This window comes from Protomyctophum parallelum (genome assembly GCF_964188405.1).
Source record: "Protomyctophum parallelum genome assembly, chromosome: 21".
NCBI lineage: Eukaryota > Metazoa > Chordata > Actinopteri > Myctophiformes > Myctophidae > Protomyctophum > Protomyctophum parallelum.
Window position 1 is genome coordinate 17,621,808 of NC_139713.1, and position 27,709 is coordinate 17,649,516.

At 42.7% G+C, this 27,709-nt stretch overlaps 2 protein-coding genes across 2 annotated transcripts; one reads left to right on the forward strand and one right to left on the reverse strand.

The window, feature by feature from the left end:
- Positions 1 to 61: 61 nt before the first annotated feature.
- On the forward strand, positions 62 to 8,682 carry ggcx (gamma-glutamyl carboxylase). The gene is made up of 15 exons (XM_083793200.1): positions 62 to 259; positions 1,137 to 1,373; positions 1,635 to 1,793; positions 2,598 to 2,763; positions 2,847 to 2,925; positions 3,022 to 3,128; positions 3,809 to 3,972; positions 4,442 to 4,737; positions 5,276 to 5,407; positions 5,492 to 5,643; positions 5,765 to 5,934; positions 6,104 to 6,234; positions 6,332 to 6,479; positions 6,846 to 7,047; positions 7,205 to 8,682. Exons 1-15 carry the CDS (start codon positions 235 to 237, stop codon positions 7,347 to 7,349), a joined length of 2,313 nt encoding a protein of 770 aa, XP_083649326.1. The 5' UTR covers positions 62 to 234; the 3' UTR covers positions 7,350 to 8,682.
- snx24 (sorting nexin 24) lies at positions 7,900 to 27,598 on the reverse strand. The gene is made up of 8 exons (XM_083793201.1): positions 27,226 to 27,598; positions 25,771 to 25,854; positions 16,637 to 16,741; positions 14,420 to 14,514; positions 14,240 to 14,269; positions 13,924 to 13,988; positions 13,649 to 13,715; positions 7,900 to 8,915 (listed from the first exon to the last, which is right to left on the reverse strand). Exons 1-8 carry the CDS (start codon positions 27,292 to 27,294, stop codon positions 8,858 to 8,860), a joined length of 573 nt encoding a protein of 190 aa, XP_083649327.1. The 5' UTR covers positions 27,295 to 27,598; the 3' UTR covers positions 7,900 to 8,857.
- Positions 27,599 to 27,709: the final 111 nt, after the last annotated feature.

Sequence of the window (27,709 nt, forward strand, 5' to 3'; positions counted from 1 at the left end):
AACCAATAAGCAAAGAGCACTTCTGTCACAACATTCCAATCCCATCCTACTCCCTTCCTTCTCTGCTCTGCACACTGTGCACAGTGACACGTAAACTTGTTCAACTATTTGCGTGTGTGGTGGACCGTGGGGCAGCCTTACCTGGCACAGGGGGAAAAAAGGAGTGTATTTCTATAAAGAATTCCCTGTCCAAAAGATCTACCCTCACCCAGCTATTGTAGATGATCTGGTACCATGGAGGCAACTGACGCCACTGCAGGTAGGTTGGCAGTTACAGTATAGCCTACTTGCAAATTTGCAATACAGCATGTGGTGGTTAATGGTTATTTATTAATAATATGTTGTGGTTCCAAAGCATGCAGCCGTGAGGCTGGGTGCAGTGCTGAAAATAGAGTGCTGCTCAAGCATTATTACTGTGTAATACATAATACTTTATATATGTGGTGAATCCAGACAGCATCCTATAGACCTACCAATAAAATGAAGAATGGGTCATCACCATGTTGGCTTGTGGTGGATTTTTGTTAACATTCTATTTTTGCATGCAATAATAACAATAATATTACCCCCCAAAAAACCACACAAATAGATAGCCCTGAATTACCATACCAGGTCTGTAACTCTGAGAGTGTTCAAATAGAACATTTGAACACTCAGAGTTAAGGGGATCTTTGCAAATAAAACATTTGAGAACCACTACTACTAGTGGACTCCTAATGTGCCATAGTCAATAGTCCCATAGAGTCATAGTAAATAATTTTCATACATATTCTGAAGAAAACCTGGAGACTGACATTTAGTAGAGTGTTATGATCAAATAATGATCAAATGATCAAATATAATGGTGTGTAAAACAAAAATCACACCCGTGTGAACTGAGTGGTGCAACTCCCCTCTCCCCCTGCCTCTCTCTCTCTCTCTCTCTCTCTCTCCCTCTCTCTGTGTAATTAGCAGGCAACAGTGCAACACTATGACGGACATTGCTTTTCCTGGGAGTGGTTGCACCACTCAAAAATCTAAACAACAAGACCAAGTCTTTGCCACAGACACATTTGTCCGTGTGCGGACATGTTGGTGACCCCTGCAATCAAGACTGTTAAGCGCAGCATCTTACTTGTCCTGCCTTCTCTCCGTAGGGGCTCCTTTGGTCGAGCAGACCTCCGGAGATGTCAGCAGTGACGGGGGAGAGGAGCAAACCACTACGCAAGATGAAACTCCCAGAGAAGGAGGAGGAGGGCCGCCACCGACCGAGAGCAGGATGAAACGTATTTTTGGCTTCGAGAAGGGAGACCTTTCTTCTTGGCATCGCCTGGTGTGCCTCCTGAACCGGCCCACTGACTCTGCATCGCTGGGCATCTTCCGTTGTCTGTTTGGTGAGCTGTCTATTCTGTTCTGGGGACTATTGCTTTCAGGGACTGAAGTCAAGGAATGAGGTGGAAATCAGCTGCAAGAGTTCTTCACACACACACACACACACACACACACACACCCACACACCGACCTTCTGACCTTCTGAGACTGTACAAATGGAACCAAATAGACCTGTGTAAGAGTCTCAGATTTACGAATTGATAAATTAAGGCGGGAATTTACTGTGGACTATAATTTCTTTGCCGTCTAATTTTCAACCACAGGCATGCTGATGGCTATTGACATCACCCAAGAGCGGGGCCTTAGTCACCTAGACTTCAGGTACCTGGATGGGGCCCCGATATGTCGCTTTCCACTCTTCAACTTCTTACAGCCTTTGCCGATGGATTGGATGTACCTCGTCTATGTGGTAATGTTCTTCGGTGGGTACATATATTACTTTTATGTATTATTTAACGTGATGTTCTCTATGTCTGGGCTTAAAGTTAACTTTTATTTAGGTATGCTGCCTTTTAATGAGACTAGATAAGTTGAGGTTATTTGAAACCCTGAGAAGGTCACCAGAAAATGGTCTTTTCATCAAGCCTGCCAACTCAGTAATTATATACTTTGGATCACTGCAAAGTAAACATCTTCACAAGAGCTGCCTCCAATGCTCAGATGTTCCCTCTAATCACCCCCTGCACCAGATGTTGCATTGATTGATTGAATGAGTCTTTTCTGATACTAAACCGTCCTAAACCTAAATGTCCTAAACCTTGGGACATACTTAGCCGCAAGCAACTCTAGATCCTATTTTTAATATCTGGAATCTAGATGATCAGGTGATTATTCTTTAAAGTGTTTGGAAGCACTCATTGGAAATCACTCAACAGTCCTGTGTGCCACCTGTTTCGAAAGTGCACATAATGCAGGAGACAGCAGGACGTTGCATTATTGAAAATGAGCGCTTCAAATTTCCAACCTAACACACAACCAACCAACCTACAACAACTTCATGCCTCTGTCCCAAATCTCACTGCGCCTAGCGATTTTGCTTTGGTTTAGCTGAAAATGATTTGTTTTTTACACTAACTTGTATAGACCATTTCTAAGCTACCACATTTTACTTAAGTTTCCTTGTCTCATACAGTATGCCTTGACTTGCTATGTATGGTTATCTGTCCATCTTTTCCGTCCGTCCATCCAAGAAATACAGTTAAACATGCATATGTTTTGTACTATAGGTGCTGTGGGTATTATGCTTGGATGTTTCTACCGTCTCTCCTGCCTTATGTTCATATCCACCTACTGGTATGTCTTTTTTCTGGATAAAACGGCATGGAATAATCACTCCTACCTATATGGCCTTATTGGATTCCAACTAACATTCATGGATGGCAACCGATACTGGTAAGATCGTTTTGCACATGTGATTGATTGCATTCCTCTAATTGTTAGCTCACTTGATGAATGGATTCATGTTTCATTTGTAGGTCAATTGATGGGCTACGGAAACCTGCGAAAAGAAATGCCCATGTTCCACTTTGGAATTATACTCTCTTAAGGACACAGGTTTGTACAGTTATACAAGGAATGTTGTCCTTATAGAATCAGTTCAACTTGGAGTGTTGTTCTTTTAATGAAGTCTATATTTATTATCACGTACAGATATTCATTGTATACTTCCTTGCTGGAATCAAGAAATTGGATGCAGACTGGGTGGAGGGTTACTCAATGTCATACTTAGCACACCATTGGCTCTTTGATCCATTCAAGTGAGTACAAGCCAAAGAACAATTATTTGGGTGTGGTTACCTTGCCATGACGTTACTCCAAATATTGGTAACATACTGTATCTTCAATAGTTGTACCATAGATTTTTAAAATATGTATTTAAATATGCCATTTACACGTGCATTACCAAACATAGTGAGATCTGGTTGAGGAAGCATACCATACCAGATCTCCTTCCTAAAAATTGAAATAGTAAGATCAAAACAAAGTTGCCATTTTTATTTCCAAAATACACAATAGACGGGTATTTTGATTTCATACATTGGCAGAATCCACTTCATTAGTAAGCTACAAGTGTGACTGTGACACCTGTTCCCCTGTGCAATGTAACCAGGAGACCGTTTTGGATGATCAATTATCTATGGAACTATTGAAGATACATATGTTTGGAAGTGTTGCTTCTCTTTATTCTTCTAAATCATGACAGTTTTCGGAGTTAAAAACGTTCGCTCTGAAAGAATATACATTCAAAGATTTGCGCCACATTTTCACGATCTTTCTGAAATAGCAGACCAGTGCCGCGCTATGAGCTTGTAGATCTGCTATTTTTCAATAGCTAAAGTATAACATGCATAATCCTTAAAACACCAAAAGGGGTTCTCGCTCAGAATGGGTTAAGAAGATGCCTCACATCTGTTCTTCATTGTACATTTCTCTCTAGATTGATTCTTCCAGTGGAGATGGTAAACCTGGTGGTGATACATGGAGGTGGTCTTATTCTGGATCTGACTGCTGGCTACCTGCTGTTCTTTGATGCCACGCGACCATTTGGAATTGTCTTTGTCAGCTACTTTCATTGTATGAATTCACAACTGTTCAGCATCGGTGAGAGCTCATTTTAAAGCCACTTGGCGAAGTTGGCGTGCACCTAGCAAGCCTTCTATTTAGCTGGTCCAATGCCTGATTTATAAGCGGTATGTTCATCGTGTCGCATTCTTAATAGCGGGCGTAAAAGATCACAATGTGTGTGAGATCGGTTGTAGATCCGTTATTTTCTGTGCACGTCACAATGTGTAACTACCGGTAAGTATAAATCAGGCATTATGTTGTGGATAGAAGACAAGAATGTACCGGTAGCCTAAATCTCAGTGTATGGAATAAATATACACTAATGTTAATGATAATGACTGGGGCTGGCTGTATCATTGTACTTAATCAAGAAATGTGAATGTTTGAAAGAACTTGCCTTCGAAGCTTTATATGAATCTGATATTCTTTCACAACCATCTGTATGAGCACACATTAACCTGACCCGATTACCATCCTTTGATTGCAATGTACAAATTCTTTACAGGGATGTTCTCCTACACCATGTTGGCCACCAGTCCCCTCTTCTGCTACCCTGACTGGCCGAGGAGGTTTTTTGCCTGCTTCCCAGAGTCCCTAAGCGTAGTTCTGCCCTTTACATCTCCAAACCCTCAACCCAGTACGTCCTGTGTTTACCCCGACATCCAGAACACCAGCACAGAACAGAACGCCTCTCTCCCCAAAGCTTCCAAACCATGGTTTAAGCACAAGCTGAGAGCTGCGTTCGTTATTCTCTATCTGGCTGAACAGTTCTTCCTGCCTTATTCTCACTTCGTCACACAGGTCAGGTATACCCTCATAACCTGAAAATAGCTGATCTACAACTCATAACACGTATTGCGAGCTTGTAGATCTTCTAGATTTTTGGCATGTGACAAAGTGTAAATTAAACATTATTCCTTTGTTTTTAGAAATGTATTTTAAATTCATGTATATTTATTTTTCTGTGGTCATAATGTTCAACACTGTACAAAACAAAGTTAAGCCCATAAGACAGGCATTGCAGTGAGTGAAATGTTGTGTAAACTTAGTTTACTCGAGTCATGTCTCTTTTGTTTAAAAAGTAGGTACACTGCTGTAAGCCTTTTAACCTTGCTAACCCAGCCTTGATTACTCAATCAGTGTCAATATTGTCTGCAGCAAACAGTAGCTCAGATTGCCTTTCTCAGCTGGAGGTGAAGGGCCTCAACATGATCAGGACGTTACAAAAACACATACTTATCTTAATACAATATAGTGTTGTGTTAATTTGTTGTACAAGTAATAACTTTACAAATTTGCAAATAAATATAATAATGCTTGTACTTTATATTTTATTTAGGGCTACAACAACTGGACCAATGGCTTGTATGGGTACTCTTGGGACATGATGGTTCACTCTCGCAGCCACCAGCATGTCAAAATCACCTATAAAGATGGAAAAACGGGAGAGGTTGGATATTTGAACCCTGGGGTGAGCCACAGGGAAAACACGTCTAAAGATTAATGAATACAATTGTGAACATATTTCATGTGAACTACTGTATGTTGTGTGTAGGTGTTCACCCAAAGCCGCCGCTGGAAAGACCACGGAGACATGTTGAAGCAGTACGCCACTTGCCTCAGTCACCACCTACCACGATACAACATCTCTGAGCCTGAAATATACTTTGATATTTGGGTCTCTATCAATGAGCGCTTCCAGCAAAGGTATGACCTTTTATAAATTTATAAGAAATATTTTCTTTTTGATTTTACTTTAGATTAAGCAAACAGTAGACCAATTCATTGTCGGCGTGGTGCTCAAATTTTCTCTGCACTACTCCGCAAGGATCTTTGACCCCCGTGTGGATATTGTAAAGGCTGAATGGTCACCTTTCCGTCCCAACCCCTGGCTGATGCCCCTTCTGGTAGACCTCTCACCTTGGAGGACCAAGTTTCAGGAGATTGAGGGCAGTCTGGACAACCAGACAGAGATCGTCTTCATCGCCGACTTCCCAGGTTACACATTCCCTGTTCCGTCTTTCTTAGTTCTGAGGGGAACGAGTACGAGTGTTTACCTTATTTCTTTTATCCAGCATCTCCCTTTACTTTTTGCTCATGGCGTGTGCCGCTAAACATTATCAGCTGGGTCATTTGTGCTAATTGCAAGCATGCGTCTTGTACACAGGCCTTCACCTAGAAAACTTTGTAAGTGAGGACCTGGGCAACACTAGTGTTCAGGTGCTACAGGGCCAGCTGATGGTTGAGATATTAGAGGAGAAGAAGAACTACACGCTGCAACCTGGAGAGCAGATGAAGGTAGCGCAATACATCATCATCACAGTTGGCTTTGTACTTCATTCCATGAGATGACAGGTATTTATCTGTGTGTGTGTGTGTGTGTGTGTGTGCGCAGATACCTGCTGGCGAATATCACAAGGTATACACAGTATCTGAGGAGCCCTCCTGCTACATGTACATCTATGTCAACACTACAGAAGCAGCCCTACAGGAGAACTTCACCAAGCTGTTCGAGCTCCAAGAACGAATTCGCAATGGAACAGGTGAAGCCTTTATCATGTCACTATGGAGTATTAATCTCCATAAAATAGTCTAAAGCCCTAACCACACCAAAGGGTCAAGACCCAAGACGGCTTTAGCGTTGTCCCTGCGGTGTGATATGTCTTTTTGTACGTTGATGGCCCAAACGGCCAAACCATGCCAAAGGGTCGAGACGGTTTTAGCGTTAACTCCTTGCAACCGTTTAGTTGCATGGTGACCCTTTGGTGTGGTTAGGGCTTAAATTATATTGGCGTGCATGACAAATAGTATTTTGCATACAAAAAGCCAGGCAATTCATGAAAAGTAGCCAGATAAACTAACTAATAAAACTGAAATATTTGTGGTTCTCAATCCCGTTTTCTCTACAGAAACAGAACCCCTGCCTCCAGAACTGCAGCCGCTTATCGCTGTAGGTGATGACGGGGCAGAGGTCAATGCCACTGATCCAATTGTTCGCCTGTTCCTGAGGAGGCAGCGGCGCATGAAGGAGGTGAAGAAGCGCAGGGAGGCCAATGTGTTTGAACGACTGAATCGCTTTGCGGTGAAAAAGTATTACATGTTACGGAGGGGGTGAGTCTGGCCATCTTCTTGTTAATTAAACCGAATGACAGATCATATGCTGTATATAAAGCACATCCAAACCCTTAAATATTTGGTTTACTAACCAACATATTCATAGACCTCTTTACTTTGCATTGCATGTAATTTTACTATCTCACTCTTATAGATTCTTGATGACAGCCATTGCGATGCGGAACCTGGCATTTGGTCTTCCTCCTCTGGAACAGCTGACCAGGGAAGTTAACTTTGCAAATATGAAAGAGTCACAGGCAGAAGGCAACCAAGATGAAGTTGGTCACGGGGAACTTTAAAAACAGAATTATTGTGGCAGTGCCTGTAAGCACTGAATGTGCAGGTCAATTAACACATGTGTGGGCAATTACTACTGGACTGTTACTACACAGCTGCCCATCAGTTGATTTTTACACAACAAAGTCAGTATTTCTTATGTTTATTAACTTAACTTTGTACAGAGATATTTTCTGTAAATTAGAGCGCTACCAAAAATAGAATGATGCATTTCAGTTTATTACTTGTTTTGTTGTGCAATATCATGTCATTATTGCGAGTATTATTTTGTATTTTCCAAACGCTACACTTTCACCTTTGCACACTGAATCAGCAAAGGTTGGGCTGTAGATTATGCTCTCTCTCAGTGAAAGGTCCTCTGATATGAGAACTGATCAATGAAAATATAAAACACTAATTAGTAGGCTGTCAACTGTTGTTTTGTATTCTCTTCTATAATAAAATGTGAAAAACTGGATTCATGCCGATTCTGTGGGGGCAGGTCCACACACTTATTGTCCATAATAAGGCTTCACTTATATACATATTTCACGGACACTTGAAGTAAACACATGTGGAAATAATCATCTTTATTCATGTCAGTCTTCATACATATCTTACAGATTATAGTGCCCTTCCTAAAGTGCTACAGTACAACTCTCCACAGTGTTGTTCAGAGATAGGGTGACATTATGGCACACAATGTGATACAAGATACATATACAGTCAGAGCACAATCAGTACAAGGTTACACAATATAAATAAACTCCAAATATAAATCTACCATACAGATATCTATAGAAATTACTTTGTTATAAAACACAGCAATCATGATTTGTTTGGCTTAGATGGGTTATTCATAATTTCTCATAGTTTGCACATACTGTTTAAAACGAGTCACTTTGCCACATAGTGTCAGTCAAGTCAGACAATTGTTTCCACTGGAGTATATAGAGCAGGTAACCAAACACTGGCCAAATTGTGAGTGCAATTGTTTTTATATTAAACAAAGATAGCAAATGTCCACAATATATGAGATGCCTTTTCAGTTCCTTGGGCACAGTTAATTTAAATTTAATATTCAGACATTCAGAGGTTTATTATATTTCACGATTAATTTGATTGACATAGCCCACCATGAACTCTGTTAAAAACACACCTGCAGTATGTGACAAGTGTGAATTGTATCTCCACATTTGCAAAACTTCAAGCATTGGCCTACATAAATGGAACATTTAGTGTAACATTATTGACATTAGTGTTAAATGCTGGTCCTTAGCTAATTTAAATTAAGTGTCATAGTCTTTCCCTTCTCCCCTATTATGTGAAAATCGACATGGGCCTCATTTATAAAGACTTTCATGTAAAAAAAAAACGAAAAGAAAAAAAACGAAAATTACTTACAATAATTCATGGACAAGCTGAGGTGTACAGAACTTCAACTTGACACGAAGGTAGCTAAGAATGCATTGGTTTTGTATGTAGACGTGGTGTTCATTGGCCACCAGTGGTCTGCATCAGACAGCTTAGTTTATCCAATAGTCCTTCCTGTCTCTGGATTTCCATGGTCACATTGAGACATGATCACCCTAGAAAACATGACACTAGTCACTGCATCCTCATTGCATTCAGGTCATGGAACTGAACTGGTCTGACTAAAATAAAATTCAAGGTCAATGTAATGCCTCCTGGCTGCATTAATTGTTTCTTTCCTGTTCACCGTTTGAGCTCTCAGCATCTGCAACTGCTCAAGTTCAGCCTCTCTTAACTGGCCCCGACAGCTCTCTACACGTTACTGCAAATTCATTTGCATTCTGAATGAAAATAAATGAATTTGGAGAACATACAGTATACTGTATACGGCAGTGCATACTACTGACAATATACATTTAGTATGCATCAAGAAGCAGCTGGCCAGGAGCTTGTTTCGATACGATGCCTTCCTCCTCGAGTATAATTAAACGGATGTTTCAGGCTGCTGATATGTTACTTTTGGCCTGGACTAGAGCCTTCATCAGAAGAACACAGCTTGATGTACTACTAGCAAAATAAAGGAATGTGAATCCGAGCTGAAGTCTTGCATTTTTATCCTTTGCAGTAGCACTACTTACACCCATCTGGTGTTTTTATACTAAGCATTGACTGTAGCTCCTACAGTGAAGGAGAGACAGTCAGAGGAAGCGCATGAGCTCTACTATAAGATGGTTGCGTTCAGGGCTTGAGATACAAGAACATACTATCAACAGCAGTACGATCTCCCTGCACCTCTACATGACAAAGATCACTGAATCTTTCCTAATTTCTCTCCGATCGTCGGTCATGTGTTCCCACCACACACCTTTTTTTCTTTCCTCAAACTCTTCCACTTATACACATTTGTATCTATCTACCCTCTCAGCTTCCCTTTCACCTTCAGGACGGTTTGTCTTAGGGCAGATTCACTGTTTGATTCAAACTGTTCCCGAATACGATTGCCTGGTCCCTGCTGGCCATGATTCACATTGGCCTTGATTCTTCCGCACCCGAGTACACTTCATTCAACTGTGTTCAATGCTTTCACATTGCAGCGATCCGTATCCGAGTATACACTTCAATCGGTCCCGAGACTACCTCTCCATTATGTGGTCTACTATGTGGTCCCAGGAGCGTTTGGGTGATCCTCTCCCGACAACGATACGCAGCATTCACACTACCACAACATCTGACAAGTGTTCCCAAGTGCGCACCCAGGACCATAGTGTGAATCTGCCCTTAATTTGTCCATTCTCATCTGCTCAAGTAAACGGTAAAATGGTAAATGGTGCATTTATATAGCACCTTTATCCAAGGCGCTTTGCATAGATTTTGTGTGGGATCCCACACACATTCATACACAGATGGCAGAGGAAACCATGCAAGGCACCAACATGCATATCAGGAGCAATTAGGGGTTCAGAGTCTTGCTCAAGGACACTTCAACACCAACTCTGGGGGAGCCCACACACAATCTATGCGAACTGGGAACATCACGGTTCCCATCCTGCTCCTCTAACCCTGATCCACTGCCGCCTTGCCGAGCCATGAGGCAGGAGCCTATGTCCCGTTTCTGTTCGTTGAAAATGTGCATTGTTACTATAGCAATCAGACACCAAGCTTAACTGACGTTACGTGAATATGGCAGCCAAATGCCTTCAATCATAACTGTCACTCCACTACTCCTCCCTTATGTCAGCCCACCTTTAGCACATCTGATCAAACTATGGACTGGTATTAGTCCCCTCAAACCCGTTCGGCTTTACTGTAGTTTTTTGTAATTGCGTGATCTATAGCCGATCTACAAGCGCACAACTACGTATAAATTAGACTTTACTACGACAATTACTTTCACTGATGCACTCCTCACCACAACGGCTCATGTGTGCAGTTCAGTGTCGTATGCCGTGAACCTGAACCACCATGATCAATCTTTTTGCCCACAACAAGTATCAAGTTCCCATCGGAAAACAACATTACCAAGGCCACTGAATGAAAATAACTTCTTGGGGGGGGGGGGGGGGATCTTGTTCACATGGGGTAAATTTAGGATGGGTTGTGGGAATATGCATTGCCTTAATGTAGAAAAGGGTTTGTATTTAAGAAGAAACAGGTTTTCATTTTGTGCTGACAAAATAATGTAGTGTTCAGTTGTTCACCTTAAAGATGCGTTGTGCGATGCAATGTAGAAGGGGAATTAATAATTATGGTAACAAGTAATTGTTTTCCAAAATAAGCCAGCTCTCCTAATCCCCTGTGACATTTTCCTCTGGCTCCCCATACTTGATCAAATGTCGTCTCAGCATGCACCCAATAGACTACAACAGACAAACTGAGACAAACTTAGCTACTACTAGCTTGTCTGTTTCAGTTTTGTTAGCTTGTCAAGTGAAGAGGTAGGTAGTTTAAATGTGTGAAAGAATGACATCATCAAAAGTATACACACTCCAGGCCTCCTATACCACAAATGTAATGCACTATGAGTAAGGAGACCGTGTTTTCAAACCCCCTAACTACTGGAAATGTATGCACATGCATGCACAGATTGAATTGCACACCCAGTTGTTTTCATCAGGATGAGGGGACAATTGTTTCAGTGCTTGGCACATTGTTACGTTCTTAACACACCTAGCACCTTTCAACAGAACACAGCATGATAAACGTTTTTGTTACTGGGAAAAAACCTGGACAAACCGCAACAATGTTCTGCATGCCGGCCCTTTGTTAAGTCTGAGGAAGAGCCTGCTTTCACTCACTCTTTATATAGTGCTATGGACGCTAACTGTTGATTATTTCTCTTGGATCTTTTTTTACATTCTATGCCTTATCCAGCACCTGTACTGAAGTTTGTTTTGGATGTGCATGCTTTTATTTTGATTATTACTTTTTGCAAGCATTTCTAACTGCAGTTACAAGACATCTTTCCAGAATGGAGTGGAGATGTATGGGTACTAAATGGGAGGGAGCAGAGTTTAAATGTATTCCCAATAAAGAATTTCAAACATAAAGAGCAAGAGGGAAACCACTTAAAGCCAAAAAAAAGTTGATCTAGCTCACAATGTGTTGCATTGCGGTGAGTTCAAGTCAAGCCAGATTTATAGGGTTTAGAATGGAGAGGAAAAACTACATTGACAGCTGGCGTGTGCATATATTGGCTGATAGGTTTGGTTATTGTTACTTAGTACTTTAAAAGGTATTAAGTTAATTAAGTAACCATAGTAGCCACCAAGTAGCAATAAAGGTATATTCAGTGATTTCACTGTTTTGTTGTGATAATCCTTCCCTACTATATACTGTGCACTGCTGACCATATAAGGAGTTCCTCACTGTCCCCAGTTAACCCCTGGGGGTCAAAAAACCTTTGGTTTCGTTTTAGAGAGGGGCCTTCTGCCAATCATGATCGAGCAGGGGCGGGCCTTGGAGTGTGTACTGTTGGCCTTTCCCGTAGTAGTGCGTGCATGTGCAGATCTTGTTACTCGGACGGACAGGGGGGTTTTCCAAATCAATGAATGCTCCTTTAAAGCAATGCCAGTCAATTGAGTCCAGCAATCAATACCTACTTCCCTAACACCATACAACACATCATTTTGGCCCACTACAACTTCTAGTTTGGCTCATTATAATATGGTATAATATATATATATAATATGGTCCCCCAGTCCCTTAGGGCATTTGTCTCACAGTGCATTTGCACATATGTGAAATTTGTCCTCTACTGTACATTTACCCATTGTAACTATTATGAACAGTGGGGCTATAGCCAGGGGTTAAGTGTCTTTCTCAGACACAAACTGGGCCGGGGGTGAACTGGCGACCTTCTGTTTCCTATGGCTGAAGTTTACGTGACGCTTCTGAAGCAGTCAAAAGTGTGGCTGGCTTTGCGCTGTATTATGTGTAAAGGCCTCTTCCACTCCAGCAAAGCGGATCTTTTCCAGTGCTGGAGAAACAACAAGTACAGAAAGGTTATGTCTGTCTTCAGAAAAAGCAGACTTTGTTTATGTGACGAATTATAAGTGGGACTAGGCACCCGGCCAGGACTAGGCACTACCCACCACCATGGAGGCAGGGGGTTCGAATCCACCATGGTGCATCCGGCTTTTGTCGAGTATTTATCTATATGAAGTATGAACCCAATTGTTCGGGGGAGGTAAGCCGGGAGGGAGGTTGATATTTGTCACTGCACATACTACTACAGACTGGGGAAGTCGGCAGGGAGTGTTGGGCCAGAGGAGTAGGGCAGAGGCTCTACATCTGTGGTTTGAATGGCCGTTTAAATGCATACTTGATTTAGTTAAATAAGTTTTTTATGTTTAAAAAAGAAAAAAAATAGTTACTACTTACAGTTACAACAGTACATGACTGATATTCCAATGAAGTACTCCCTTGGTATCAGTGCCATTTCAAAAGACACTGTATTGTAATTTTCCTAACAATACCCAGCACTGTTGGTCAGTAGCGTTATGTCTCAATGAAACTTCCATTCAGTACGCATATTATTTTCAGGCCTTATGAATATTGTTCATATATATTTTAAGACACTCTTGATGAAGGTCATGTCAAACGTCATGTCAATTTGAATAAAACTGATGCTGCTGAGCAAGAGCAGAGTGCAGGATTTTTGTTCACGATTGCTTCACAGGCCTTATGCATATAAAACATATCCCACAATGCAGCTTTAAGGTGTGTTTTACAAATGAGGCCCAATGCAGCATATACATGTAACATACACACAAGAGCACACCTACATAGAGTTTAAATCGGAAGCAACCTTTTGTTGTAATGACCCCTCAAAACGTCTTTGTATCTCTACCTTGGTTGAAGGTCTGGATAGAATACTCCGTGCATTACACCTTCAATCACAACATTTGAAAAGGTATCTAGAAGAAGAAACATATTTGCATTTTTTTTGTTAAAAACGTGGGTATGCACTTCTATGTGTACAGTTGTAGTAAATATTTCCACAGCTGGTTAATCTAGCAAAAGATGCAACCGTGATGTTATGGAAAGTGTTGTGCATGTACAGTAGTAGTATGTTTGTGATAGTAGTGTCTAGTCAGTATATCAAGTACAGTAGTATGATCTTACCATGGGTAGATGGGAGCAGATAGGGGTCTCTCAGGAAGAGCATAACTGGTTGGTGTGAAAGTTTACTGTAAAAGAACCCACACACGAGGCCAAGTAAAATCTCTGAATCTGCCGAGTGGCTTAGACTGATAGGAACAAATCAACAATACTGCAAAAACATAGTGGTACAAACAAAGGCAGTGGCAAGTGGCAACAGCATATTTTACTATGGGCAGAACCGATTAGTTAACTCTTCTGAGCTTTATTTTGACAATGCATTTGAAATATTCTCAAGAAACATGTTCAACAAAACTGGAAAAATAAAAACAAGACTGACCTTGATTCTTCTGATTCCGTTTCAAATGACCTTGAGTGGAAGAAAAACGTATGTTTACGCACATGGTGATCTAGATCGATGAAATGTATCTCACACTGTAAATGGGAACTCGAGACTCAACAGCACAAAACTCCTCAAGTGGCGGTTTCTTTTTATGGAAAACCCACAGCTCAAACTCACCCACAGCTTTCTGTTTTTGGCACTGAAGGAAAATGGCGGATATTCAGGAAATCCAGGAATATCTTTGGAAGAACCTCATTCTCCATGATTATAGTCTATAAAGAGGACAAAAAGGAAAATTACAGTGTATATGATGATGGACAAGAACACAAACCTATCTGCATAATTTTCATTTGTTATTCTTTTTAACCGTCAACTTTAGTCCACATAGTTTATTGATCCAATGTTTCATAATTCAAATTAAGTCTTATATAACATTATATAATATTTTAATTCATTGCAAAATATAATACTTTCTTAAACTGTACCTTGTTGTAACCCAAAGGTAACCACAAAAAGCAGCTGGGGAAGGGCTTTCATATGGACTCAAAATATTGAAAAGGTAACAAAGTAGGAAGTTCCTTACGTGCAGTGAAGTAGTGGTCAAACAACACTCTGAACACAATAGGCTTTTGACACAAACAGCAATGAGTTTGACAGCATTGCTGCCATGCTTGTGTTCCTTGCTTTTGACCTTGACCTTTGACTACATTAAGACCCGAAGCCAAATCTCATGTTTTTATGTTCTGTGTGGAAGACTGGCTGCTGTGTTGTTACGCACCAGCTAATGGGGCTCCTAATAAACTCTTAACTAACCTGCAAATTGATATAAATTTGGCCACAGACCCTTGGTTAGTGTTAACTTGGGTTAGGGTTAGCTGATATTTATATATAGCCAATGCTAAAATCTAAAAGGACACAGATGCTTTCCCAATCTTAATGGGTTAACGGTACCCTTTAACTTTGAACACACCTACAGTATATGTCCATTCATCCGTCTATACATCTTCAACCGCTTAACCGGAAACACCCATTAGTGCTGTCAGAATATTTTAATTGTTGGATTACACTATATTCTTTTGCTGAATAAATAAACATATTCATTTTCGTTATTTTAATAATTTATTAATTTTCCAATCATCTGATGTCAGATAAGAAAGACATCAACATAGAGGTACCGCCCGGTATGTTGAATTGTATAATTAACTACTTAAGCCCTGCTGTATACTTCATCATCTGACAAATAGCTCACAAGCTCATGAGAATACTGGAGAGGTCGCCCTTTAACCAATTCGCCCCGGGCGTACAGCCGGCGCCCGGCTCAGCTTGGTATTCCTAAACGTAACCCAAGTAAACTATACCGGTATGCTTAAACAGTCAAACCTAACCTTAACCTCATTAAAACGGTGCCAAAACCTAACTCTATCTATGCAACGGTAGTCTGATCTCCTATATGGCAGTGAATGCTGGACCCTGAAGCCAATCGTGCAGAAGTCACTAGATGGGTGCTACACCAGAATGCTGCGTGTAGTACACATCAATAGGAGTGTACATGTTACCAACAAGAACCTGTATGATGGAATGCCAAGGGTGAGCCAGAAAATAGCAGCCAGGAGAATGAGACTAGCAGGACACTGCCAAGTGCCAAAGACACCAAGAGCTGCCAGCCAGCAAAGTAGTGCTGTGGGAACCAACACATGGGCACCGGTCACGAGGACGGGGAGGACTCGGATTCAAGGCGACTTCTCCGGTTTCCGCTCACAACATTGCATCACGACGTGTCGTGAGCTTATAGATCTGCTCTTTTGGGGCTGCATTTTTCTCCCTTCTTCTAAGCTAATTATGGACCAACTTACATATAAGCCTAATGTGTTTAGATTTTACACAGGGATGCAGGTACCAGTGTTGATTTTGTCGATTAAAACTATGACGAAAAATGTTCGTTGACTATGATGACTAAAATGGAAACTGGAAGCTATGATGACTAACGTATTACGTTTTATACTTCAAAAAAAATACTTCAAATAAATTATAATAATGTTCGAAATAAACTCATTCATTCATTCATTCATAAAACTAAGACTAAATATATCTTATGGACAATTTCGTCAACAAATAAAAACTAGACTAAAATGTTAGGAAGGGACTAGTGGACAAGAGACTATACACTTGGTTGCAACGCGTTGTGAGCTTGTAGATCGGCTTATTTTTAAGTGTAAAATCAGCCATTACGACCGCATCAAGGCCCGCCAAAATTCATTTTAGTCGACTAAATCAACTGTAAAATCTTATGATATTTTGTCAACTAAAACTAGTCTAACACTAAAACATTCCAGGTGACTAAAATATGACTAAAACTAAATTGCTGCCAAAAACAACACTGGCAGTGGCAGGTACCTGCAGATAGAGCTCCAGACCAAGCCTCCTCTGCTCCAGCACCTTGGGAACCCAGTTCCTCACATGTTTAGAAGGAATCTCAGGTGGCTTGATGCTCTTCTTCAACTAGAGGAGTTTAAAGATGAAAATGAAAGCAAAAAATGTAAATAACACACAAGTACACAACCAGTGAGCTAATAGGGTGCATTTTGCATCCCAAGACACAGATTATTGATAATGGACCCATCCGTGGACCTTTCTGGGGGTCCCATGGACGCACTACTGTACTCAGCACTGTACTGTAATTTGGTGCTATTTAATTTGTTTGCATAACTCTTTGCAATTGTCAGATTTAGAATTGTGTTTATTTCTTTCAGATACATTTTCGAATATAACCATAATTATTATAACCATATAAGATGAAATGGGCGTTTAATGCTGATTAAAAATGACAAAATATGAATACGGGACCCATCTAAAAGACCACCCCTGGGTCCCGGGACACATTACATTGAAAACCTATTAACATCACTGCCTACTAGTGTAACAGTGTTAAGAAATACTTTCTTTATAGTTCAATTATGTTAAACTTGGGACACAGCCAGGCTAATTCATTTCGTTTTGTATGTAATACATTTTATCTGGAAGATGTTGTGTTGCATTGTGGGTACTCCTCAGTACAGAGGAACTCCATACTGAGGGTAAGATGGTCTCCTGTTTGCTCAGGCACAAACAAATTAATTACAAACATCTATGCTTCATATAAGTGGCCAGATATGCACTGATGTTTACATAAAGTTATTCAGTAACACTCGTTTTTGTATTTCATGATATGACATTTCTTATTTCATTGTTTACAAAACGGTTAGCATGTTGCTAGCTGTTAGCTGTGCTGTGTAGCCTGTGTTACATGAGAATTCACTGACATGGAGTATGTTGTGTCTGAACAGGAGATGACCCAGATGTATTACTGTGTCTGAGCTGTGGTTGTGTGTCCCATTGTGCTTTATCAGGTATGTTCTGTGCAGCTGTGTGATATTGTTGTTGCTTTTGCATTTATTTCAGTATGTGGCACTAATGTTCATGTTACTTACTGTACATAAAAATGGAGTTTTAGAGGGGAATTATTCTGCTGTACTTGAGTTCATGTATTAAGGGAATGTTTGTATTTTTGTCAGATTATGTCAAAACAATATAACCACTATACGATCACTATGTCAGTACAGAGGAACTCCATACTGAGGGAGATGACCCAGATGTATTACTGTGTCTGAGCTGTGGTTGTGTGTCCCATTGTGCTTTATCAGGTGAATAAACCACACTCTACCAACTGCTCCAACCTGGACTTGTGTCAATGCTTGATGAGACAGCAGGCAGAATAGGAGAGGTCACATTGGTGCCGTGACTCGAGACTCTTCTATTGAGCTGTGGATGCTACGGAGCGATCCGGGACTGTTCTGCTGCTGCTGTTCGTCTACAGTAAATTGAGTCAGGTGGACGTGTTGGTTTGATACAGTACTAATGGTCAGAGACTCTGATAGGTTTTTTTATTTTTATTATTTTTTACCTGCTATCTGTGCAAACTTTTAGAAGTTTTTTTTTTGTTTGTTTTGTGTTTTGTGATATTTTGCGCTATTCACTTGATTGTTTGAAATGAGTGATTCGAAGGGGGGATTTTTTGTTACTCCTTTTGGGGTTGGCAGAGGTAGGGGTTTTAAGCCTCCTGTGAATTTACAGTTTGACAGTCCTGTTCAGGGGGGTGTTGTGATGTCGGGTAATCAGAGTGCACCGGGAGCCCGTCAGCTCAGTACTAATGTTGCCCCTGCCCCAGTCAGCCAAAGCACAGGTTCCCCTACCCCAGCTAGCCAAAGCACAGATTCCCCTGCCCCGGCTGGTCAAAGCACAGGTTCCTCTATCCCAGCTAGCCAAAGTGAAGCCTCCCCTGCCCCTACCCCCGATGTCATTGCTGCCAGTATTGTCAGTCAGATGGGTGATGTATTAATTCAGCAGGTCAGTCAGCGTGTAGCACAGGACATTATGTCTCACCTCAGTCCGTTTGTCAGTACCCCTTTACACAGTGCTGCCCCTCCACCTAACCATGCCAATGTGTCTGTCAGTGCTCCCTTGCTCAGTGCTGCCCCTTCACCTGCCCATGCCGATGTGTTTGTCAGTACCCCTTTGCACAGTGCTGCCCCTCCACCTAACCATGCTAATGTGTCTACAACAACTGCACTTGATGTCTCCCATTTGCAATATGTGTCCCATCGGAAACTTAAGGAGCCCCCATGCTTCAGAGGAGACAACTCAGACTCTGTTTCCATACAGGAGTGGGAGGAGCTCATGAGGAATTTCATAAAAAGGAGTAATTTGCAGTCTGAGGAACAAGCAGAGGAGATCCTCGTTCACCTCAGAGGAAAAGCCAAGGATGTTGTCAGGTTTGGGACCAGGAACAGTGATATCGACATCACCCGCAACCCTGACGCTGTTTATGGCCTTCTGCGAAAGCACTTTGATTCTGCCCCATGCTCATCGCTCCCGTTGGCGGACTTCTACACCACACTTCCTGAGAAGGGTGAGGATGCATTTGACTACTGGCTCAGGCTGAACCGTGCTGTTGACCTAGCCACTGAGCGTCTGAAGGAGCAGGGCAAGACACTAGACAGCCCTAGTACTGAAGTGACACGTATGTTCATAAAGAACTGCCCCTCCACTGAGCTTGCTATCACCTTCAGGTCGAAAACAATAGACAAGTGGACAGCTCATGAAGTTCAAGATATTCTGAACGAGTATCATTCTGAAATTGCGTCAGTGATGTGCAGGGCTCCCAAGGAAAGAGTGTCGGTGAATGCTCTTGCTACTGTCCCACCACCTGTACGACCTGCTGAGGGACAGATCTCAATTCAGCCGCAGGCCACTGACCCTGATGCCCTGACTCGCCTTATCAGCATGTTGGAGAAGGTGCTGCAGCAAAGGCCAGTTCCGAGTTCAACCAGACAGTCTGGCCCACGACTCCCCAGGGTTGGAGGTTTGAATAACATGCCCTGTTCTGTTTGCCAAGACGCTGCACACTCTGCATTCACTCACTGCCGTGAACATAGACTCTGCTTCCAATGCCATTCACCAGACCACTCCAGACGTGATTGCCCTAACAGCACATTGCCGACCTCCAATCAGCAGTCGGGAAACTGAAAGATCCGCACTTGAGGGAGGACAGTGTGGATCATGCCAGTAACCCTCCCAACTGTGATGGCGAAGATTTGGAATCTGTGTATGACTCTCTCTGTTCTGTCACAGCCTCCGGGAAGACTGCCATATTCCAGTTGACACACAGGCTTCAGAGAGCTGACAGTTTGTTCTATACTGATGTTCGTGCTGTTAATGCAGTTGATCTGAAAGGAATGATTGACAGTGGCTCCATGTCATGCTCCTTGAGTGAGGCTGCTGTGGCGCGCCTTTTGCAACACTGCCCTGACATTAAGAGAAGTCCTGCTGATGACATTGTTGTAATTGGTGCTGGGGGTCACCATGTCACTCCAACGGCAGTTTATGACTTGGAAGTGGCCATCTACGGTTTCAAGTTGCTCATCCCAACGTTGGTCATTCCAGGGCAAACAGACGACATGATTGTCGGCAGCAATGCTATTAAGGTGCTTATACGTCAGATGAAGAGTTCTGATGACTATTGGAGTCTTTTGGCTGCACCAGTTGACGTCGCTGACGATGAGTGCTACCAGTTCTTGTCCTTGCTATCCAATTCTGAGAAGTGGAAGGGAGGACCCATGCCGGACAAGGTTGGCACTGTAAAACTGAGACAGAGTGTCATACTTGAGCCGATGTGTGAACACCTTGTTTGGGGCAAGCTGCCTGCTTCTGCACCCATATCAGTGGGGAGCACAGTAGTTGTTGAGGCAACCCAGTCGAGATCCAGGCCCAGGAATGTGTTGGTGGGCCGTGTCATATCGCCACTGTGGGGGGACAGGTGGGTGCCCCTGAAACTGATCAATCCTAGCACTGAGACCATAATTCTGAAAAGGAACAGCAAGATTGCAGATGTGTCCCCGTGTGTTGCGGTTGAGGAGTTGTCCCCACCTGACAAGGTCTCTGTTAATATGCAGAGTGTCACACAGCACTCTGTGGCCACAAGGTCTCCTGAACAGATGGAAGATGTTCTACGCAAGCTGGGACTGCAGGACCTGAACCTGAACGCCTGTGAGGTGTCAGACATGTGGAAAGACAGACTGCTGCGACTTGTTGAAAGCTATGAGAGTGTGTTTTCGAGAGACAAGATGGACTGCGGGGAGGCCACAGACTTTGTCCACAAGATAAGCCTTGTGGATGAGAGGCCATTTCGTTTACCCTATCGTCGGGTACCGCCCAGCCAGTACGAAACGCTGAGAACAGCTCTCAATGACATGGAGGAAAGGGGCATTATCCGGAAATCGCACAGTGAGTACGCGTCACCCCTAGTCTTAGTGTGGAAGAAGGATGGCAGTCTCCGCATCTGTACTGACTTCAGGAGCCTCAATGCAAAGACAGTGAAAGACGCACACCCACTGCCTCACCAGGCAGATGCCCTCGCTGCGCTTGGAGGAAATGTCTTCTTCTCTACCATGGACTTAACGTCTGGCTTCTACAATGTACCACTCTATGAGGAACACAAGAAATACACAGCCTTCTCTTCACCCTTTGGCCTCCACGAGTATAACAGGATGCCGCAAGGTCTGTCCAACAGTCCTGCAACGTTTATGCGGATGATGATGTCGATCTTCGGGGACCAAAACTTCACCAGTTTGCTCTGTTATCTTGATGACGTGATGGTCTTTGCCCCCACCGAACAGCTGGCCCTTGAGCGTCTGGATATGGTGTTCTCCCGTCTCAGGAACCATAAGCTCAAGCTAGCCCCAAAGAAGTGTCATCTCTTGCGGAGATCAGTAAAGTTTCTGGGACATGTTATCTGTGGAGATGGGGTGAAGAAAGACCCTGACAAGATGAAGGCCATTATGGATGTAAGAGAGGCTGACATGATGGAAAATGACGGTGTCACTCCTTCCTGGAAGAAGATAAGGTCCTTCTTGGGCCTAATTTTCTATTATCAGCACTTCATTGCTGATTGCTCTGCAAAAGCTAAGCCCTTGTTCAAGCTCCTCTCTGGGCGACAGGTGCAGAAGAATATGAAGGGCAGGAAGGCCAAGAAACGATTCTCTGCTCCACCGGTGCTTACGGCAAGTCACTGGACTGCCGCATGCAAAGACTCATTCGAGACCCTGAAGAGTGAGCTAGCCGTTGGTGTCACCTTAACCCACCCTGACTTCAATGAGCCTTTCATTCTGTCTGTTGACGCCTCGTTTGACGGGATTGGCGCAGTCCTGTCTCAAGTTCCGCAAGGTGAGACTGTTGCTCGACCTGTTGCTTTCGCCAGCAAGACACTGTCCCGGTCACAGATTAACTACCCAGCGCATAGGCTGGAATTTCTGGCGTTGAAGTGGGCCATTTGTGACAAGTTTGGCCATTGGCTGAAGGGGAGGCACTTTACTGCCTGGACGGATAACAATCCGCTGTCCTATATCCTGACAAAGCCCCGCTTGGACGCATGTGAACAAAGATGGGTGGCGAAGCTAGCAGCATTCGACTTTGATCTGAAGTATGTCCCGGGAGTCAAGAACATTGTCGCCGATGCCCTCAGCCGCGAGCCATTTGTTCGGTCATGTATCAGTCACCGTCTGATGAAAGAGCCTTACATCGCACTGTTGGATGAAGTCAATGGTGTTGTCAGGGGTACAGTACAGGATGCCTTCCGGCTGACAAACAACTGTCAAGCTGTTCGGGAAGTGGAACCAGGATCATCTGATTCTGATGCTGAAGCTGTCTCACAACTTGCGGAGGGCTCCATCAGCCCTGAAGAAGTGTCAGCAGTGTTGATTGCCCATGGTGACAGTGGCATGAGTCTGCTCGGTACTGGTCCGCCGTTGCCCCAGTTGCCTGGAGAAGACCCTTCCACTGTTATTCCCCAGAGCCAGCTCTTGAGTCTTCAGGAGCAGGATGCCACAATAAGCAGGGTCATGTTCTATGTGCAGAGGCATAAAAGAGCTACAAGACGGGGAGCAGCATCTGAACCTAACTGTGTCAACAAGCTCCTCAGACACTGGAAGAAGCTACGGGTGCAAGATGGGATCCTGTACAGGGTGAAGAAGGATCTTAGACTTAACAAGAAGCTCTTCCAGTTCATTGTGCCAGATAGCCTCAAACATGAAGTTCTCTGTGGTGTCCATGATAATGCTGGTCATCAGGGCCGTGCAAGAACCCTCTCCCTTGCTAGGGAACGGTTCTTCTGGATCGGAATGGAAAATGATATAGCCAACCATGTACGTCGATGCGAGAGATGTGTCGTTGGCAAAACACCTGAACCCGAGGCCTGTGCACCCCTTGAGAGCATACGGACATCTGCGCCGATGGAATTGGTGTGTATCGATTTCTGGTCTGCCGAGCTGAGTGACAAGAAGACAGTCGACGTCTTGGTGGTGACAGACCACTTCTCCAAGATGGCACATGCCTTTCCCTGTCGAAATCAGTCTGCGAAGCAAGTCGCCCGCCGGTTGTGGGATGACTTCTTCTGTATTTATGGGTTTCCCCAGAGGATCCACTCAGACCAGGGTGCCAACTTCGGGAGCAGGCTCATGAAAGAGCTTCTGGAGATGGCGGGAGTTCACAAGTCTCGCACCACCCCTTACCATCCAATGGGTAATGGTGTTACGGAACGTTTCAACAGGACACTGGGGAACATGTTGAGAGTCCTGCCCCCTACAGCAAAAGCCAGATGGCCACAGATGCTACAGACATTGACCTTCTGCTACAACTGTACAGTCCACGAGACCACCAGCTTTGCCCCATTCTTCCTGATGTTCGGGCGAGTCCCGCGTCTCCCCATTGACATCATGTTCCAACATGTCCGCCAGGATGACAAGGTGGTCAGCCGCACTGAGTTTGTTTCTCGCTTAAGGCGGGACTTGTGTGCAGCCGCAGAGATTGCTCGAAGACACAGCCTCCAGGAGCAAGCACGTCACGCCAGAATATACAACCGCCGAGTCAAAGGCTCTTCGTTGGCTGTGGGCGATAGGGTGTTGCTAGCCACTCGTGGCGAAAAAGGCAAAAGGAAGCTCTCTGACAGATGGGACTCGGCTCCTTATGACGTTGTGTCAGTGAGACCTGACATCAACGTGTACAGGATAAAAAACGCGCAGACAGGCAAGGAGAAAGTTGTTCACAGGAACCTTCTTCTCTCAGTGAATTTCCTGAATTTGGATGAGGATGAAGCCCCGATCTCCTTTGTTGGGTCGGATCTCGATGTCGTGGCTGATGGAAGTGGCCAGGAGTCAGTGGCAGCTGGTGGTGAGGATCGCAATGTCCAGACTATGGATTGGCTCATGAATACTCCTGAGATTGAGGACTCTGTTGATGGGAGTGATGTGGATGAAGTTCTCTCCATGGCTGCAGGAAGTGATTCCCTCTCTGGTGACATAGCCGATACCCCTGATGGATCGGACCCCATCCCAGCTGGTGCAGTCCCTTCCCCGGAACCCATCCCTACCAATGCAGTCACTTTCCCTGACCCTGTCACTGCTGTTACATTCCCTTCTCCTGATTCAGTCCCTGTCAGTGTAGCTCCTGAGACAGCACCTTCCCCTGTTGTAGCTCACTCACCTGATCTAGACTCAGTCAGTGTGTCTCACTTAGATCTTTTACATGATGTTAGCCAGGTTGCTGTTTGCACACGGCCTCAGGGTGTAAGTGCAGGTCAAGCTGGTGTGGTCACTACCAGGGTTGGGAGACATGTCAGACCTCCTAACAGATTGATTTGTGAAATGTCGCCACAAGAGGTTGAGGATACCTCACCTTCAAATTCGGTTTTGAACCACTTTGAGAGTATGTTTGTGGTCTAAATAACCAGTTTTTTTTTCTCCTGTCTTCGTTGGAAGTTTCTGATGAGCCTTGTTTTGGGATAGAGATTTGTGACTGTCATTTTAGTTTGAAGTGTGCAATGTGGGCTAAGATGTTCAGGAGGTGTAAATGGCATCTTCTATCGGTCTGTGTGAAGTGTGGGGTTACCCTATTCTTTTGTACTCCTTACAGGAGGATGTTGTATTGACTGTAATACGTCAGCGCTCTGTTTCATTCACTCTTTTTTTTGAGTGGTCACTGGTCAATATGTTTTTTTTGGTTGATGATGAGAGATTTGCGCAAGAATTTAACATAATTTGAGGGGGGTGTATGTAACAGTGTTAAGAAATACTTTCTTTATAGTTCAATTATGTTAAACTTGGGACACAGCCAGGCTAATTCATTTCGTTTTGTATGTAATACATTTTATCTGGAAGATGTTGTGTTGCATTGTGGGTACTCCTCAGTACAGAGGAACTCCATACTGAGGGTAAGATGGTCTCCTGTTTGCTCAGGCACAAACAAATTAATTACAAACATCTATGCTTCATATAAGTGGCCAGATATGCACTGATGTTTACATAAAGTTATTCAGTAACACTCGTTTTTGTATTTCATGATATGACATTTCTTATTTCATTGTTTACAAAACGGTTAGCATGTTGCTAGCTGTTAGCTGTGCTGTGTAGCCTGTGTTACATGAGAATTCACTGACATGGAGTATGTTGTGTCTGAACAGGAGATGACCCAGATGTATTACTGTGTCTGAGCTGTGGTTGTGTGTCCCATTGTGCTTTATCAGGTATGTTCTGTGCAGCTGTGTGATATTGTTGTTGCTTTTGCATTTATTTCAGTATGTGGCACTAATGTTCATGTTACTTACTGTACATAAAAATGGAGTTTTAGAGGGGAATTATTCTGCTGTACTTGAGTTCATGTATTAAGGGAATGTTTGTATTTTTGTCAGATTATGTCAAAACAATATAACCACTATACGATCACTATGTCAGTACAGAGGAACTCCATACTGAGGGAGATGACCCAGATGTATTACTGTGTCTGAGCTGTGGTTGTGTGTCCCATTGTGCTTTATCAGGTGAATAAACCACACTCTACCAACTGCTCCAACCTGGACTTGTGTCAATGCTTGATGAGACAGCAGGCAGAATAGGAGAGGTCACACTAGTACTACTGGATCAACTGGATGGTCAGAAATTCACCATTTTATGCAGAGCATGAAATTCACTGTAGCGCTTCTCAACGTCATGCTGCCTGCCATTCATGAGCACATCAATGTTAAAAACCTGAAAGGGAAAACAAAACAAAAAGCAAATTATAGATTTGTGTTAATGCTACAAACACAGTGAGTCAATTGTTTTTGTTGTTTCAGTAAAGTTTGGCTCAAGACATGATGTATGCCTGGTATGTCACGAGTTTATCAGAAAATGTACACTACTTCTATCTCACACAGTGCACTTTGCAAGGCAGGCAGTAATTATCTGTGTCAGCTAGTTATCAGGAAACATCTGGTTACTCTTATCCAAAATGTGAGTGACACTCTCCCACTTCCCTCAACTTGGCCTGTTCCTTAAATTTGTGTAGGCCTATCTGTTGTATACGGTACCGTAGTATGGTACGGTAACCGTACAGTGTTGTTCTTATCAAGATATGTCTGTTTGTATTGTGATAATTGTTTTCTATGTTGTGTTTAAAACAAATGTGGTTCAATATGCACTGTATACTGCAACTGAACAAAATGTGACATCTCAAGCCTCAATAACATTGGAAGAAGAAAAAGAAGATACAGAAAATGGAGTGTCAAGAGATTTATTTAATCAGTTCTGACATTTTAAATGTCAAAATCGATTAAAAAAAATTATCTCTGAGAGTCCCAATGTTAGAGAATCACACATACAAAAACATGGCATGGCATTCTTGTGATATTTTAATAAAGCACAATACAACACACTTGTGCTCACAACAATACGAGTTTATCTGGTTGTCAATGTGACTCACTGTAATATTTTTCGTTGTAATGTTCACTCCCCAGAGAATAGGTAGGACTAGGAATCAAGACAGCTGGGTGCCCTGCTTATTATTGCTTGAATTTGTTCCCTTTTTTATTTTGTACCGCACTGAGATTACATTTTAAATAATAGTTCTATGAGTGGCTCCGAAGAATTATACTTTTTGAAATTGTATCATCATCAATCGAAAGTGTTAATACGATATCGGCTCACAATCATTGATTGAACTAAAAAATCTACTTGAATTTCGGATTATTCTCGTTTTAGTGGTGGTGGAGTCGCGTACTGTATAGTATCCTTAGATTTGATGTATTTCGTATTTCTCGTAGATGTATTTTATCGATTCTGACATTTTGTCAGAATCGATAAAATACATCTACCAGAGTCTAAATCTTAGGCTATACTGTAGCATTGCTTTCTATAATAAAATGACCCGAATCCCCTGTTAGCAGCAGTAGCAGATTAGTCGTACACAACTTGTCAAATCAGTACATTATTTGTTTAATGTAATTGATTCACACGGCACTTGTAGTTTATTTTGAGGGTGACCATAAACAAGTTGGCTGCCAATCTAAATATGTGACAGCTATTTAGGAGACAGAGAGAGAGACGACAGTCAGTCAGACAGAAATTGAGAGTATAGCTTACCGTGTATCCTTTCTCAATCGAGCTGTTTTCTGAACGGAATGATGGTATTGAAACCCTGACGGGATGCATTGTCACAAAACAACAACATCAACGAGGATAGAGCATAATAAATAACTCTATGATGGGACAGATGCCACGAAAAGATCAGCTTTGAAGCTGGTATAATAATACTGCTGTTGGTCACTCTCTAGTCCCCCTGATAAAAATCATTTTTTGAACCCGAGCAAAGCCGTTCAAAGCCTCATTGCTGCCACCTAGTGAAGTGGAGTAAAGCGACACCTGAATGATCAAATCACAAGAAATACATTTTTGCATGTATTTGCAAAAATGTCATTGCACCAATGATGAATGTTCAAAAAGCTAGGTTGTTTGGATATTTTTAGGAAAAGTACTGATTTTCATTTTATAAAAAATGTTCAAATCCTTTGCTTATTGAACTATGCAGCATTGTTCATGCTGGTAGCAAAACTAAATAATAAGTAAC

Excerpts from the sequence above, each read along its gene's own strand:
- ggcx (XM_083793200.1), top strand. The coding sequence starts at position 235 with ATGGAGGCAACTGACGCCACTGCAG. Across the intron at positions 260-1,136 it reads GGCAACTGACGCCACTGCAG|GGGCTCCTTTGGTCGAGCAG; the intron begins GTAGGTTGGCAG and ends TTCTCTCCGTAG. Across the intron at positions 5,935-6,103 it reads CTTCATCGCCGACTTCCCAG|GCCTTCACCTAGAAAACTTT; the intron begins GTTACACATTCC and ends TCTTGTACACAG.
- snx24 (XM_083793201.1), bottom strand. The coding sequence starts at position 27,294 with ATGCATCCCGTCAGGGTTTCAATACCATCATTCCGTTCAGAAAACAGC. Across the intron at positions 16,742-25,770 it reads TTCATGCTCTGCATAAAATG|TTGAAGAAGAGCATCAAGCC; the intron begins GTGAATTTCTGA and ends AAACTCCTCTAG. Across the intron at positions 14,270-14,419 it reads CCAAAAACAGAAAGCTGTGG|GTCATTTGAAACGGAATCAG; the intron begins GTGAGTTTGAGC and ends CTTCCACTCAAG.